Source organism: Leopardus geoffroyi, chromosome C1, assembly GCF_018350155.1.
Source record: "Leopardus geoffroyi isolate Oge1 chromosome C1, O.geoffroyi_Oge1_pat1.0, whole genome shotgun sequence".
Lineage (NCBI taxonomy): Eukaryota > Metazoa > Chordata > Mammalia > Carnivora > Felidae > Leopardus > Leopardus geoffroyi.
Window position 1 is genome coordinate 191105576 of NC_059328.1, and position 16512 is coordinate 191122087.

Genomic DNA, 16512 nt, shown 5'->3' on the forward strand with positions numbered 1-16512 from the left:
GTCTACAGTGTGCATGCTCATGGGTATGGGTTCAATAATCCACATGTGACCCCACTGGAACACTGCACTGATACGCACGTGTGTGTAAATTGTTCTTTGTCCTCGCAGCCTCTTTTTAAAAGTAAACCCTAAGTAAGCACCCTGACTATTCATCTTAATATCGGCCACTCCATGTAGAGCTCCTGATGCGTAATGAGGCCTCAAATATTTAACTATGTGGAAAAACATAATGCAATTGTATAAGATTTTGTGCTTTACAGTACAAAACATTTCTTATTTTATTTGGGCTTTGCAGTCAATGGCTTTTAAACTGGTATATCCAAGGAATACTGCTGTTCTCTTAAGCTGAACTGAGGGCTTTTGCCTCTAAAATCTAAGAGTAAGAGTCCTTTATTAGTTAACTAAAAACTATCAATGAATAATGGGTTATTGGGTTTTTTTTTTTTCCATTTCTGAACTCCTTTCCCACAACATCATGTTTTTTTCTTAAAAGCTTTGATTTCTATAGTAAGTCTATACCTGGCTCAGCACAGAATTATGTTTTATTATTTTAATTTACATATAATTTCATGAAAACTGACTTTCAGGTGTTCAATTTTTTGAGCAGATAACACTGTTCATAACAATAGCAAGTGCTTTTATCTCCTTTTTATTGAGAGGAAGGGGATTTCCTGCATAAAAATTGCAGACCGCACAGTACCATGTCCCATGCCTGCCTGCCTTTTTTTCAGCCTCCCATCAATTCTGTGGTCTGTTTTTATCACCAGGCTTTAAATGATGAGTTTGTGTCATCAAGCAGCCCAATGTCACAGAGCCAGGAAAGGTGAAGCCCAGTTTTTTTTGTCTTCAAAACCCACGGTCTTCTCCACTGCATAGACACATGATAGTTCTTAGAGTCTGACCTTCCCTGTTAGGTTATAAGCTCCTTTGATGCAGAGGTTACATTTTATTTACTTTTTCCCTCACACAGAAAATTCTATAAAACTGGATGTGGTTGTCTCCTTTTCATTCCGGGTAGCCATGCCTGCAAGGTGGGCCTTCTATCCAAGGTTCTCCCCACATCATCTCCAGGACTTGAAAGTACTCGTCTTCTTTTCTATACTAGGACGTGTCTGTCTTTGTCTTTAAGTTGTGGCTCAGTCTGTTCTTGGAAGTCATCCTCAAATGAGGCTTGGCAATGAAAAAGAAACAAATATTAAATTTGTGTTAAAATTTTGTTTTAAAATTGGTTTTAGAATGAATTTTCAGTTGCCAAGGGAAGGGTTGTTTAAAACTCTCTGAGGTAACAGTTCATATTTAAATATGCTCCGTATTAATTCCTTTACAAAATGATTTATACTTGGTATTAACACATTAAGGCAGCCAAAGAAAAACTAGAAGGTGACTCACCAGAAGGCATTCAAGTATCTGATCCAGAAAAAGTAGACAACAACAGAACTTACTCCTGATAAGTTGAGAGTATGTTTAAGATCTAGCCGTGTTAGTTATTGTTTTTGTTGGGGTTTTTTGTTTTGTTTTGTTTTGTCTTTTTGGTTAATGTCCCAAAGAGTGGGTACGCTGGTACAACACTGAACTATCTTGTTCTGGGAGACACCATATAATATTATGGCCTACTGATTGAATGCACAAACTCAAATTCATATTGTTATAGAATTATGTCTTAAATAATTTAACATTTTCTTATTAAAATAGCAGGCATTGATGGAAAGCAGAGTCACAACTATGCCTTATAGCTGCATGAAAATTATCTAGTGTGGCTTTAAGAAAAATATATTTATTACTCAAAAAAAAATAATAGGTCTTGCTGTCCTGTCCCTCTTTTTCTCCCTCTCTCCCTTTCTCTCTCTCTCACACTCTCTCTGTCTCTCTCTGTCTCTGTCTCTCTCTCTCCCTCTCTCTCTCTCTCTCTCACACACACACACGCACACACACACATTCTATATATATTCATATACATGTGTATGACTCAGCTAGAAAAATAGTGCAGCTGTCAATCACTAAAATTTCCATTTCTGTGTCTGTAAATCAACTTACTTTTGGATCTTGGTGTCCCATGCTGGTTTTACTTGCTTTTGCTTTGTTTTTAATCCAGTTTGAGATTGTTGGCATGCAGTGTCCTGGTGTGGATTAAATGTTTAGAAACAAACTGGAGTTTCATGGAGTTTTCCCCATTCTCTTTTTTAATTTTAAGGATAATGGGTTGCTTCTGAAGATATCACATTTAGAATGATTTGTCCATTTTATGTTAATGGTAATTCAGATCAGCTGAATCGGAAAAATAAATACTGCTACAGGACTGGAACTCTATTGTCTTGAGATTTTATGATACTTTCTCTTCCACTTATTTTCCTTTAATGTTTCATTCAAGCACAGTTGCCAGCCATACAACTATTGCTATGTCACTTGCTTAAAAAATTTGTAGATGGATGTGGAGGAATTAGGGAATAATGCAGTGAAATGTTTATCAATAAAAAAGAAATAATGGAACATAAAGTTGGATTTATAAACATTTTGGATAGTGTTTCATTCTAAATAGCTTGCTAATTTCTTATTATAAAAGAAGTTTTAAAAAAAAAACAGCAAGGATGAGGTGCCTGGGTGGTTCGGTCAGTTGAGCGTCTGACTTCGGCTCAGGTCATGATCTCATGGCTTGTGAGTTCGAGCCCCACGTCGGGCTCTGTGCTGAAAGCTCAGAGCCTGGATCCTGCTGCAGATTCTCTGTCTCCCTCTCTCCATGCCCCTCCCCTGCTTACACTCTGTCCCTCTCTCTCTCAAAATAAATAAACATTAAAAGCTTTTTAATTAAAAAAAAAAAAGCAAGCATAAAAGGAACCTGAACAAAGAGGGAAGGTGTTAGCGTCTATATTTTGTACACAGGATAAAAATGTTGGAACACATACAAAAATCAGATTTGTAAATAACTTCAAAATGGATTCACTTTTTGTAACCACACCATCTAAAATGGAATATGAAAAATGTTATTTTAAACAGCCAGAGCTTGAGAGACTTGGGGAATATTTTTCAGAATATTGATAAATGGAGAATTGCATTTCTACTGCTTTCTACTTTTTTCCCCAAAGCATGCAAATAAAAAGTTAATTTTTATATGAGAGCAATTTTTAGACCACAAAAGATTTTTTTTGAGAGTTTCCTCCATAGTGGCCAATTTTGTATGAAACAAATTATTTTAGGCCTAATTGCAGGCAGACTAGTTAGGCCGCTAGCTCTGTTAAGGTTGAATTTCACTTGAACTTTCTAATAGTATGATCTTTTCACAGAATTTAATAACTGGCTCAAATATTTAATAGTGGAAGCTTTCATTAAATTAAAAAGAAATCAAGATATATTTTTAGAAGAAGTAACTTATTTTCCTTATCAGTTTTATCTACTTTAGGAGAAAAGGAAGAGAATGGAACCAATGTCTTTGTATACTTAAATAGACATTAATGCTATAACCCAGCAAATAATTTATTTCAGTGTATTTCATCATTCAAAAGATTTGGGAAGCACCAAATTGCAGGGATAACTATACTTCTAGCTCTACTGAATAACAAATTGCACTGACTATGTGAATCTCTTCACTTGTCTGCTGGATAATCATTCTTTTTAATACTCAGATATATTCTCTAGATCTGTTTCAGATTGCACACGGTCAACTTCTGCACTGCCTAATAGTTCTTGGTTAAGTACAATGGCTTGTTTTGAAATGCAAGTGAGGAAAGATGAGAGTTGGAAGATTTTCTTTCCATGTGTCAGTCTGTAAATAGATGACAAAAGATCATTAAATGGATTAATTTACAAGCATCCTTAGAAATAGAATGTTTTTACATAAAAGCATGTTGTAAACCTTTTTAATTAAATTGCATTGTACCATGCACTCTCTTCTCCCCAGGGTTCTGTTGACCTCTCACCTCTTATTTTGTCCTACAGGCACTCCACTGCTGGTGAGGAGAAGCAGTGACCCAGCGCCAGGCCCACCTGCTGACGCCCAGCTGAGTGCTTCACAATCCAGTGGCCAGAGCCTGAAACCTGTTACTCTAGTAGGTATCCTGGAGTTTGCATTTCTAATGAAAGATCAAAGTGCCTTACCCATAGACTAACTAGGACTTTGGAGTCTTAAGAAGTTGATCATTAGAGATCTTTCAATGGGAAATATATAAATATATATATATATATATATATATATATATATATACACATATACACACACACATATATATATAAATAAATATATATAAATATATATAAATATATATATATACACACACACATATATATGTGTGTGTATATATATATATTTATGTATTTCCCATTGAAATATATGAATATACATATATATGAAACATATATATGTGTGTGTGTGTATATATATATATATATATAGTGTTAGTAATAGGTAGTATGAGCTATCATTAGAATAGAAGTTCTAGTGATAGCTATTATTTACAAAATAGTAATTATGTGCCAAGGACTCTTTTAAGTGCTTTACCCTAAGTCATTTAAACTTCCACATCATGGTGTGTACAATTTTATGTGTCCATCTTACTGATAATGAAATTGAGGCAGAAGAAGGTTTAGTAATTAATCTAAAGTCACAGCGCGTGAGTAGAGGAGCCAAGAATTTAACCCAGGTGATTTGGCTCCAAAGGTCATACTCTTAACCAGCACGCTACTCTGTTGAATTTCCCTCTTCCTGCTTCGTAACACCCAAGGATATAATTTATATATTTTCAGCGTTAATGCAGTGCTTTGTGAAGTCATGCCATGGTGACTGGTCATGTAGTTTCAAGATACCAATATCATGTATATGTGGTACCAGTATTGGGTTTCTAGAACTCAGCATTCAAAATTAAAGAAAAATAAAATTATATACCAGAAGTGCTTATAACAAGACATGCTTAACAGCTGAAAGGTTAAATGGAGAATCGTTTCCTGAAGAGACAATGTCCTCCTTTTATATGGTACTGATGGATCTTTCTGATAAATCCTGAGTCACTTTGAGGAGTTGTAACTGTGGCCCATTCTTTGAAATAGCCTGGGGTTTAGATTTTGGTTAATGGCTATCTGTTACTGCAAAAGGTGGTCTTCAATAACATAGTCATATTAAAAAGCTTCCTAAAAGCAAGGCTCTTCTCCATATTAAGTCTCACTGTGGACAGTGCCTTAAGAAAAAAAGCAATGTTTTCAAGGTACAGAAGGATGCTGAATAAGCTAACCAGGTTCTCCCAGTCTGGTGTAAAATGTTTTTATCAAGAACCAGTGCCATGAGTGCTAAGAACCAGTACATGAGGTAGGAGTCACTATGGCAAACCATTGAGTATTTACTAATAAGTTTATGGCAGTATTTTGGCATAGTTCTTTTTGTAAACAAGGAAGCAAGTGTTCTGAAAATATTTTAGATGTAATGTTTCCCCACCAAACTTTTAAGGAAACATATTTAATGGAACATGACTTTAATAGAAATCAGGTATATGTGTTCTACTTAATGGTAAGTATAAACAGAACCAATATGTGGGGTTTGTGTGTGTATATGTGTGTGTGTGTGTGTGTGTTTAACACACTGATTGAGACTGTGTTAAGCCCAAGCATATTGGATTGGAGGAAGGGAAGCTATATAATGAGAAAAGTTACAGTTTACTGCTTATTTTTACAATGTCAGTATACCCCCAAATTAGAGTATATCAGATTGTGTTGCCATCATTCACATGCAGAAAATCACCAGTATTTTGTTCAGTGTTTTTTTTTTTTTCACTTACACTCTGTGTTTAGACCAAGTAAAGATATTTACTATTGCTTTCTTACAGGAAATGAAGACTATTATGTTTCTGATAGATTCCATATTCTTACCAAACTGTGATACCATTGAGCTCTAAGTTGAGGTATTTGGTGAGGGAGTATATTATTACTAGCAAAGATGCAAATCCCAATTCAAGAAGAAAGACTGGTGCCCCACATCCTTTTCCCTAACCGTATACGAGTTACCAAGCAGTGGCTGAGTCTGCATGTATCAACAGTAAAAAGGAAAACACATCTCTTCCTTTTCTGAGTGTTCTCTTTGACTGATGAAGTGCAGACCTGAGACCCCAAGAATAGAGTCTGGCCCTTGGCTCGCCACAGAATACTGCTGCATCACACACAGCCTTCCCTTTCTTCAACTGTAAAATAATGTCCAAGAAAACGTTAAGCCCTCACAGTCCAAGGTACAGACATATGCCTTGTTTATCTTTCTGTTTCTAGTGTCAAATACATGGAGGATTCTCAGTGTACATGTGTGTTGGACTTTGGAATGCGAGACGCATATTAGTCTGGGAAAAGCTCTAGAATTTCTCAGCAATTTACCCACCTTTTCTAATACGAGCATTCTCTCTGTTCTCCAAAAGAGATCTACCACGTAAAGGTTTGTCTGCTCCAAAGTCTAGTTCACCCCAGGCAAGAAACAGTTAACTGCCCTACTGTGCAGAAAAGGCAAAGTTAGTAAAGGAAGACATTTAGGTGTGTCTATTCTTACCTAGAAGAAAAAGGCATGTGTGTGAATGTATTATAATTCCGTTCATTTATTTCTGAGTATCCTGACTCATGGACTGTTGAGACCTGCATTGTCCAATATTATAGCCACTGGCCACGTGTGGTTATTGAGCACTAGAAATGTAATTTGATTGTAACATGTATAATGAGTTCTAAAGAAAGAAATATAAAAAAGAGTGGGGCACCAGGGTGGCTCAGTCGATTGAGTGTCCAACTCTTGATTTCAGGTCAGGTAATGATCTCATGGTTCATGAGATCGAGCCCTGTCTCTGCACTTGGACTCTGCACTGACAGTGTGGAGCCTGCTTGGGATTCTCTCTCCCTCTCTCTCTCTGCCCCTCCCCCACTTGTTCTCCCCCCCCCCCACTTTATCTCTCTCTCTGTCTCTCTGAAAATAAACTTAAAAAGAAATATAAAAAATAGAATATAAAAGATCTTGCTAATAATTTTAATATTAACTATACATTGAAATAATACTATGGTATATTGGTTTGAGTTAAATACATTATCAAGATTTATTTTCACCTGTTTCATTTTAAAGCATGGCTACTAGAAAGTTTAAAACTAGATCTCTGGTTCACATTCTGTTTCCATTGGACGGAGCAGCTCCAGACAGAAGTAAAATTGGATATAGCATTAATGAAATGGTTTGAGGCCCTTGGGAGAAGTTCTTTGAGTCGCACATCATCTCTGGGGTAACAGTATGATTAGGTTTGCCTGGAGCAGTCCTTGTTCTGGCATAATTATTAATAGTGTCCCCACTAACTCTCAGAGGTGTCCATGTATGGATGATAAATTATGTGGCACCCTACATATAGCCCCATAGTCACTTTTATTGTTTGCTCAGTGATAAGAGGAAAGCCTTTCCAGGAAACCATGGGAACACAACCACAACTCTTACATCAGAGCACACTGCAGAGAGGGGTGTTTGTGGCAAGCGCCTGAGCCCAGGGAGTGAAGAATTAGAGACTGTAGATTCTTTCCTATCTCTCAAATTCCATCGTTCTACAACTTCAGCTGTACCATACTTGATGCCTATGATTTAATAAGTGATGATGAATATGGGGAGTATGTGATAATACAGCCTTGGTGCAACTAACATGAAAAATAATTGCTTAAAAAGCTCTGTGCGATTGCATTGCATTTCAGTATCCAAAGGAAAAAAAAAATCAAAATTTCCATCTCTTAACCAGAGTGTTCACATGTAAGTAATTCACAGATGGCAGAGCCCCAAGTGGGTTATGTTCAATCATTCCCAAGAAATGAAACTTACTTATAACCCACAGCTTAAAAAGCTGTAAGGATGAATATTTGACACATTTGATTATGTTGAAATATTGCCTTTAAAACCACAGTTGATGACTGTTATTTTTACTTGCACTTCATTAGGCTTACTATAGCGGGAAGAACTTTCTTTGATGCCCAGAGATACATGTTTGTGAAAAGTTGGAAAAGTTGCCCTTATTTTCTGACTGGTTAAATTATTACAAATTGGTTATTTAAGATGTGCACTCTCAGAGAAGGTGACATTTTAAAAAGCTTTTGAATTAGAAAAATCAGATCCTCTGCAAGACTCAAATTTTGTGTAGTGAAAAGCCACCAAGTCTCACTATTGGTTACTTAGGGTACCACCAGCTAAACAGCATGGAAACTTGTTCTCTTTCTTTCTCTTTTCATAAACCCATCAGTTAATCAGAATAGTATAATTATTAATGTGCAAATTGTAATGACTGTTTATCTTTCAAAGCAATAGAAAATCCAATTCTACTGACTGCTTTTGAATTAAAGAAAGAGAATCCTGGGGGCAAGAAGTAATAGCGGGAGTCTGCGTATGGGATATCTTACCTCTCTTGCCTTGATTGTAACCTGGTGTTCTTGGCTTAAGGGCATGCCATAAAACCAGGTTCTTGAAATTGATGTTCCTGAATTTGTGGGTGGAAGAGAACTCTAAAACAGATGTGATTTTTTTCTTAATATCCGGTTAACTACTATGGTTGTTTTGTGTTTTAATGACTGTTTATAGTTTCACATTTAACCCCTAAAGCAAAATGATCCTGCAGGGTGAGTAAATTAAAAAGTGGATTCCTGAAAATTATAATGCTGTGGCTGTTCTCGGATAGTAAATGACTTTGTTTGTTCTAAAACTGTTACTTGTCTTGCATCACCAAAATAAATTAAGAAAATCTTGGTCTGTCTTTTATAAGTTTGTATCCATAATATATACGTTTTATTTTTTTTAAATAACATGGCAATATTGAGGTTATTAAATTGGGAGTCCATGATGAGCTCAGAGGGTCTGTTAACTCTGGAGTTTTATTCTTTCACCCATTGCACATGCATGTGTGTTTCGTGAAAGAGACTCTATCACTCTTTTTTTTTTTTTTTTTTGAGACTATCGCCAAATTTTAAAAGGAAAAAAAAATAATCAAGAACTACTTGTTTGCAGGTTTAGGATGAAATAACATGAGAAAACCATCAATTCTCAGAATATGATGAATGATAGAGATTAAGAAGTGGAGTGGGAATTACCACCTCCCCAATATTAAATAATTAAGGCTGTTTCATGTTATTATCACCTTTCCAATCCAACACATAGGATGTAAATTCAAGATAGGTTTTTGAATTGCTGCAGTGAGAGGTCAGCAATAACTCTTCAGCGAGTAACAACACAATTCTAAGCAAGAGTAAGATCGGAAGTAAAAGGAAGACACCCTGGGGAGAGGTGTTTCCAGTGGCCCTGTGTGTATAGAGATGAGATGGTTCTTTGGAGTTTTTGGTATTTTATCAGCAAAGATAGTGGCAGGTAGCTTCAAGAGAGAGGAAATATTTCCAGGGTCCAATAGGAGCATTCTGTTTGTGTTTTGCAGATAGTCCAATGGAGTATTGACGTGAGAGATTTTCCTTTGTGCAATCACATATGTTGAAATCATCATCAATGCTGATTCTGGTTTAAATGCTTTCACCTCCATGGAAGAAAGCATTGAAATATTACAGAGCAATTGAAGTGGCTTAAATTTCAGGATTAAAATTATCAATTGTCAGTGAGAGATGGCAGAGAACTTTTGACTGTAGGTCTCTGACTGTCAAAACCCGAAACAGAAACTTCATAATTTTGAATGACCCAATCATGTTTTTCTATTCATTAGATATGCAATTAAGTAGCTATAGAAACAGTGAAATAAAGTAATTTTTGTAGGCACTGATGTAGATTGGAAGGAAGCCTCTATCCATTGTCTTCCAATGAGGAGAGATGGATATTGATGAGCAAAAGGGTGGGAGAAATAGCATGTAATATATAATTGCGTTATTTAGAGATACTGAAACCTACAAAAGGTTTTTCTTTTTTTTTCCCCTTCCTGACACAGTGATTTAATAATAGTCCTGGTGTTTGTAACTCCAGCTGTTCACGCTGTGCGCTGATAAGACCAAAGCTTGGAGACACATTGCACCGATGGTTTTCATATGGCCTTGTTTTTAAGAGATAAAGCTGCCATCCAATATTTCATGGGGCCCAATGTTTACTTAGTTTGGCAAGTTTAGGCAGATTAATTTCTGAAGCAGTCATGTTTATAAGATTTGAGTTCCAGGTGGGGAAAATCCAGAAACCTAATTTATTCTGCAATAGAATTTTTCACCAAATCTTGCAGAGGTTGGTGAAAAAAAAAAAAATTGGATTGGCTGAATGTCTGTACTGTGACTAATAAAGGAACCTGGGAAATGTGATCCCTGTTTAGGGGTATACTGCCTAATCATTCTTCTTCGGTCTAGTCCAGAATCGAAAAGTCTAAAAGATGTATAGCTATTCAGAAGTTTCAGATATTAAAGAAATAACCATGACATGTCGTCTTTTGCTGTTTAGATTGATCTGCACATAATGAAAATTGAGTGAATTTTGCTTTCATGTCAACATAAATTAATTAATCCCTTAGATGTCCAAGACCTCTGCTCTGTGCCATCTGGAAAGCATAAGACATGGTTCCTGTCCTCAGGAAACTTACAAACTGGTCATGATGACCAACCAGATCTAAAGCAATTAAGCAACGCTCGCAATCTGCGAGCAAGTACCAAATGATCAAATAATACATTTTAAGGATCAGAATTAGTGCCCTTTGCCTTTAGTCTGCCCTGTGCTCACCTCCCAAGCCCCTAGAGGGAATTCCCATGTGCACCATCTCTACTGGCTCTTATCTCACCCAAATATAACCACTTGTTTACATGTCTACTACAAGGCTGAGCTCCTCAGAGGCCTGAGTCAGTGTGTTCATTTTTGTATTCAAGCCTCGACGCCTGACACATAAATATATCACCAGATGATTAAAGCTGTTACTTCTGAGACGGACAGAATGAATTCAACAACTTTTAACACCTCTCATAAAGATGTGCATCCTTGTGTGTCTATATTTATAGATATGAACGAATATGTGAATTGTAATGTGAAAATTGTGAAATTATTTGTTCAACATATTGTTTTACTCCCTAAATAACTTTAGTTTAGAATTTCTGTTTGGGGACAACGTGTTACCTGTGTTGACAAGGGGAGAGAGATGCTTAAACACAAATTCTTGGAATTAAAATGCGTATTGACCCAGCAGTTTGGGTCAGTGGTTTCAATTGTGAGAACCGCTTCATTTCTTTACAGTTCCAGCAGTGATTTCACATAGTAATTGGCTCTCAGAAAGAACAGAAATTATAAGAAGAGAAAAAAAAAACTGATAATTCTAGGCACGGATGTAATAAAGCCTAACTTTGCGCCCTTGATGTATGAACAGAGAATAGAAATTAATATGCACGCAGTGGAGTCAATTATCTGAGCTCTGCATCTCTGTCAACAAAACTGTGAGTTCTAGAATCAAGAAGTTCATGATCTTGGCAGTTATAGCTTTGTAATTTTCTAATAACTGTGTTCAAAGAATTTAGAAAATCCTTGATTAGACTAGAAATGTCTGGACAGCATCCCTCTCGTACGCCCACCACATCTGCAGATTTCCCCTTCGAAATGTTCCTCCTATTCCATCTTCTTTAAGAGGTTCTTCTGGTTTCAAGTGATTTGGAAGAAAAGAGAAAAAAAAAACCTGGATGTGAATTAATTCAAGAGTATGGGAACGTTTACAAGGTGTTTCTTAGCAAAAACACTAATGAATATCTCGTGTTAGCAGTATGGGCAGATGTAATTTCACAGTGTTGCTTAAAATTTGGTAAAGATGATGTTTAGAGTAGCTTTAGCCTAATGGTCAAGATCCTGTAGTCTGATTGCAGCAATGACTTGGTGACCCTAAGAAAATTATTTAAATTGTGCATGATTTCCTCAAATTTCACGTAACTAAAAGGAAATAATAAATAGAAATCCTATATGAACTTCTGTTGTTCTTAGGAATGAAGATCAGCACCTTTAGGGTTCCAGATGTAAATTAACTTTGCTGGTATGAATGCAACTTTAAATCTCCTTTTAATGTCTCAGTATTTATAATTGTTCATGGAGAGAGGTTGTATTTCCATCCAAAACACCAAAATTTATTTTGATTGTTCATGGTAATAATATTAAGGGGTGTGTGTGTGTTTAAGAGGCCAAATACACAGAAAAAGGCAGCAGCATAAAAACACACACCCATACCTCTGCACACCTAAATTCTGTAGAAGAGAGCACAACTTAAATCTGAAGGTTAAAGTACAAGTAGATCATGTTGCTCTCAAGTGAAAACTCAAAGGTATAGACCACGTCCTCTCTATGTTCTGATCTGTGTGGGCTTTCCACGTTGTAGACGTTACTGAAAATTGATGGCACGGAAGGAAAGGGTTAATGGGGGGTTTATCTTGGGAAGATGTAAAATGATGGGTATTGCGAGGAAAAGATTTTCTTTTCCTTGAGCGTGGTGTGATTCTTAGAAATGTCTTCTGATGGGGGATTTCTTTTTTCTCACAACAGAAACTCTTCTGAAGTGCAAGTTTCATTTTGGTTTTTCCTTTCAAACTTTAGTCACAGAATGACACTGTACAGACATTTAAAAGACTTCGTTCTTTCTCAGGAGGGTGGGCCCTTCCTAATACCTCTGTACTTTAAAATAGAATTCTGATTTAGATGAATCACATTTTAAAAGTAGCTACTGTGTATGTTTTACGCTTGTGGAAACATACAGTGTCCTCGTAAGCAGCATGTGAGCTTGTCACCATACAGCTTTTGATGTCTGATTAGATGATCCTAGGGACATCTGGAATGCATTAGTTTTGAAGTTACTAGTGTGAGGCACTAGAGAATCCAAAGCCTTCTGACAGACTTGAACCAGTAAAAACATTGCTACTTTTAGCAAATCTTTTTTAACTTGCAACTGGCTGATGATTTTCAGACTGACATTGCCCTGATGTTTCCCAACTGACTTTCCAGCCCTCTTTCCCTACAAAAATCCCTCCTTTTTAAGCAAAGAAATGGATAAATGGCATTTGTTGCAGAAATCGTAAAGAAGTATTCCCCCTTTAAAAGGAAAAGGCAGATTTTTAATCCTCAGAAGTCACAGTTGATGGATATGCTTCTAAGGAAATTGTATCGTCCCCTTTTTCTGTGCCTTTAATTTCACTGCTCTGTCGACCACCCATGACTTATCAATTTTTAAATAAAATGTAATTTACAGTCACCTATGTTCTATGAAGATCCAAACATTAACAAATAAGCATCCCAAGCAATTGATATTGCTGTAGTGTGATAGCACGTATCTAGAACACCTATCAAAAGTTCACACATTGATCAAGTCAAAATGTCATTTGAATAGTCACATGATATATAGGCATTGTCTAGTTAAGGGTTATTTAATTTGTCCAGTGAGGTTTTTACTAGTATGAGGTGGTTCCTTATTGTTTCATGAATAAAATTACTATATTCCTGTAAACATCTGAATCTTTTTACAAAATTTGACCATGTCACTCTCCTGCATTATAACAACTGTCCATTTCCTATGCCTCCAGGATATATTTTGAATTTCTTGATCTTGGTAGGACTTTTGTTTATTGTGGTAAAATACATATAATAATTACTATCTTAACCATGTTTGCTTAATTTTTTAAAAACTTTTAAAAATTTTATTTTAGAGAGAGTGTGGGTGGGGGAGAGGGGCGGAGGGGCACAGAGAGAGACAGAGAGAGGGAGAATCTTAAGCAGGCTCCATGCTCATTGTGGAGCCCCACGTGGGGCTTGATCCCACAACCCTGGGATCACTACCTGAGCCAAAATCAAGAGCCAGTCACTCAACTGACTGAGCCACCAGGCGCCCCACCCCCCATCTTAACTGATGTTTAAGTATACAGTTAAGTGGCCCTAGGTACATTCATAATATTGTGCAACCATCCCGCCATCCATCTCCAGAACTCTTTCCATCTGATAAAACTAAAACTCTATACTTGCTAAGCAATACAGAAAGGAGAATAAAGTTATTTTCTCTTTCAGCGTGGTAAAATGTATGTAACGTAAAATTTACATGGTGATCATTTTTAAGCATACAATTCAGTGGCATTAAATACATTCACCATCGTTCTGCAGCCATCGGCCACTATCCATCTCCAGAACATTTTCATCATCCCAAACAGAACTTCTGGACTTTGTAAATAGTGACTCCCCACTGCCCTCTCCCCTAGGCCCTGGCAACCACTGCTCTATTTTTCTGTTTCTATAAATTTGACTGTTCCAGGTATTTCATGTAAGTGGAATCACACAGTATTTGTCCTTTGGTGTCTGGCTTGTTTCACTCAGCATAATGCTCTCAAGGTTCATCTGTGTTGTTACCTTGTGCAGGAATTTTCTTCCTTTTTATAAATGAATAAGATTCCATCTTATGTATATATCACATTTTACTTACCCATTCACGAGCTGATATATACTTTTGTTGTCTCATCTTTTAGCTATTGTGAATAATGCTTCCACGGATGTGAGTGTACAAATATCTCTTCCAGACCCTGCTTTCAGTTATTTGGGGTATATACTCAGAAATGGAATTGCTGGGTCATATCATTATTTTAAATTTGGGGGAGGAGCCACCATACTCTCTTCTTTTTTTTTTTTTTTTTAATGTTTATTTATTTAGTTTTGAGAGAGAAAGAGCACAAGCAAGGGAAGAGCAGAGAGAGAGGGAGAGACAGAATCCAAAGCAGGCTCCAGGCTCTGAGCTACCAGCACAGAGCCTGATGTGGGGCTCGAACTCATGAACTGTGAGACCATGACCTGAGCCAAAGTCAGGTGCTTAACCGACTGAGCCACCCAGGCACCCCCATACTCTTCTCCATGGTAGCTATACGATTTTACATTCTCACCAACAAGCGTCCAAGGCTTCCCAATCTCTCTAAATCCTAACACTTGTTATTTTTTTTCTTTTTCTTCTTTTTTTTTTTTTTTTTTTTTTTAGATAGTATCCATCCATCATACCTGTTAACACGGGATGAGGTGGCATCTTACAGTCTTGATTTGGATCTCCCAAATGACTAGTGATGTTCAGCATCTTTACATGTGCCTCTTAGCCATTTATATACAGGTTTCCCCCACTATCAAAAGTAGAGTATTCCAATGAAAACCTTTTGTAAGCCAAAATGGCATGAAGCACAAAAGCAATTACCGTTAGTTTATATGGAGAAAATTTTGAGCATTCCAATACCCCAAAAAATAATGTCTCCTAGGCTTTTCTTCTTTTTTTAAAAAAATTTAGTATTTATTTTTGAGAGAGAGAAAGAGAGACAGAGTGTGAGTGAGGAAGGAGCATAGAGAGAAGGAGACACAGAATCTGAAGCAGGCTTCAGGCTCTGAGCTGTCAGCACAGAGCCTGACGCGGAGCTCGAACTCACGAACCACGAGATCATGACCTACGCTGAAGTCCCACGCTTAACCAACTGAGCCACCCAGTCGCCCCTCCCCCTGGGCGTTTCTAATGCCTTAGGACACATCTTGCTAATGATTGTCCACTGTAAATCATGATGAAACACAGATGCTCACAGACACAGTTGAAAGCTGCGGCAGCTTGATGCTCAGTGTCGTTCCCAGGGAAGACTGGCACCAGTCTAGCTCCCCGTAGTGCATGCTGGCTACAAAACAAACACTGAACACTATTTTCACTGTTTCTCATAAAAAGGATTTCTTTTGGTTGGAGAAAAAAGATACTAATATAGATCTTTTGTAAGAGGAAAATGGTATAACATGAATTTTCAAAAAGGGAGAGATACCCTTGGAGAAACATGGATTCATTTTCTTTGCCCTTTTTTAAATTGGGTGGTTTCATTTTTGTTGTTGAGTTTTAGGCATTCTCTATATATTGCGGATATGAACCTTTTACCATATGGATGATTTGCACATGTTTTTCCCATTCTGTAGGTTGCCTTTTCACTCTGTTAATAGCGTCCTTTGGTGCACAAAAGTTTTTCATTTTCGTGATGTCCGTTTTTCTACTTTGTTGCTCTTGTGGCTTTTGTCTTCGGTGTCCTACCCAAGAAATCATTGCCAACTTCAGTGTTGTGAAGCTCTTGCCCTATGTTTTCTTCTAAGAGTTGTGGAGTTTTAGCTCTTATGTTGAGGTCTGTGGACCTACTTTGAGCTAATTTTTATGTATATGGTGTGAGGTAAAGGTCCACCTTCCTTTTTTTTTTTCTTTTTGCATGTGGATATCCAGTTTTTTCAGCAACATTTGTTGCTTACTGCTTTTCCCCCATTGAATAGCCTTGGTATCCTTGTCTGAAATCATTTGACCACATTAGCCAGGGTTTACTTTTGAGTTCTTGGCATGACCTTTGACAACCTAACCCCCCCCCAACCTGTATGTTTAGCATCATCTCTAGCCACACCACACTGCACACACCATACACACTGTGTACAGTTTCTCAAAGAAGCTGAGTGCTTCTGTCTGCGTGTCTTCATCCAGCTGTTGTTTCTGCCAGGCACAGGACAACTGCCATTCAGCCCTCTTTCCCATAGTGCATATCCAGTTTTTTTCAAACCCCAGTGTTGTGGTCTCTTTCTTTACT

General features: G+C 37.1%; 1 protein-coding gene across 3 annotated transcripts in view; it reads left to right on the forward strand.

Annotated features, from left to right (window-relative positions):
* PARD3B (par-3 family cell polarity regulator beta) overlaps positions 1-16512 on the forward strand; it is a 1015886-nt gene that overhangs the window by 473428 nt on the left and 525946 nt on the right. For all 3 annotated transcript variants that reach the window (XM_045480900.1, XM_045480902.1, XM_045480901.1), the window contains exon 4: positions 3931-4040. In XM_045480900.1, the coding sequence (XP_045336856.1) occupies positions 3931-4040 (110 nt within the window). The remainder of the gene's footprint in view (positions 1-3930; positions 4041-16512) is intronic.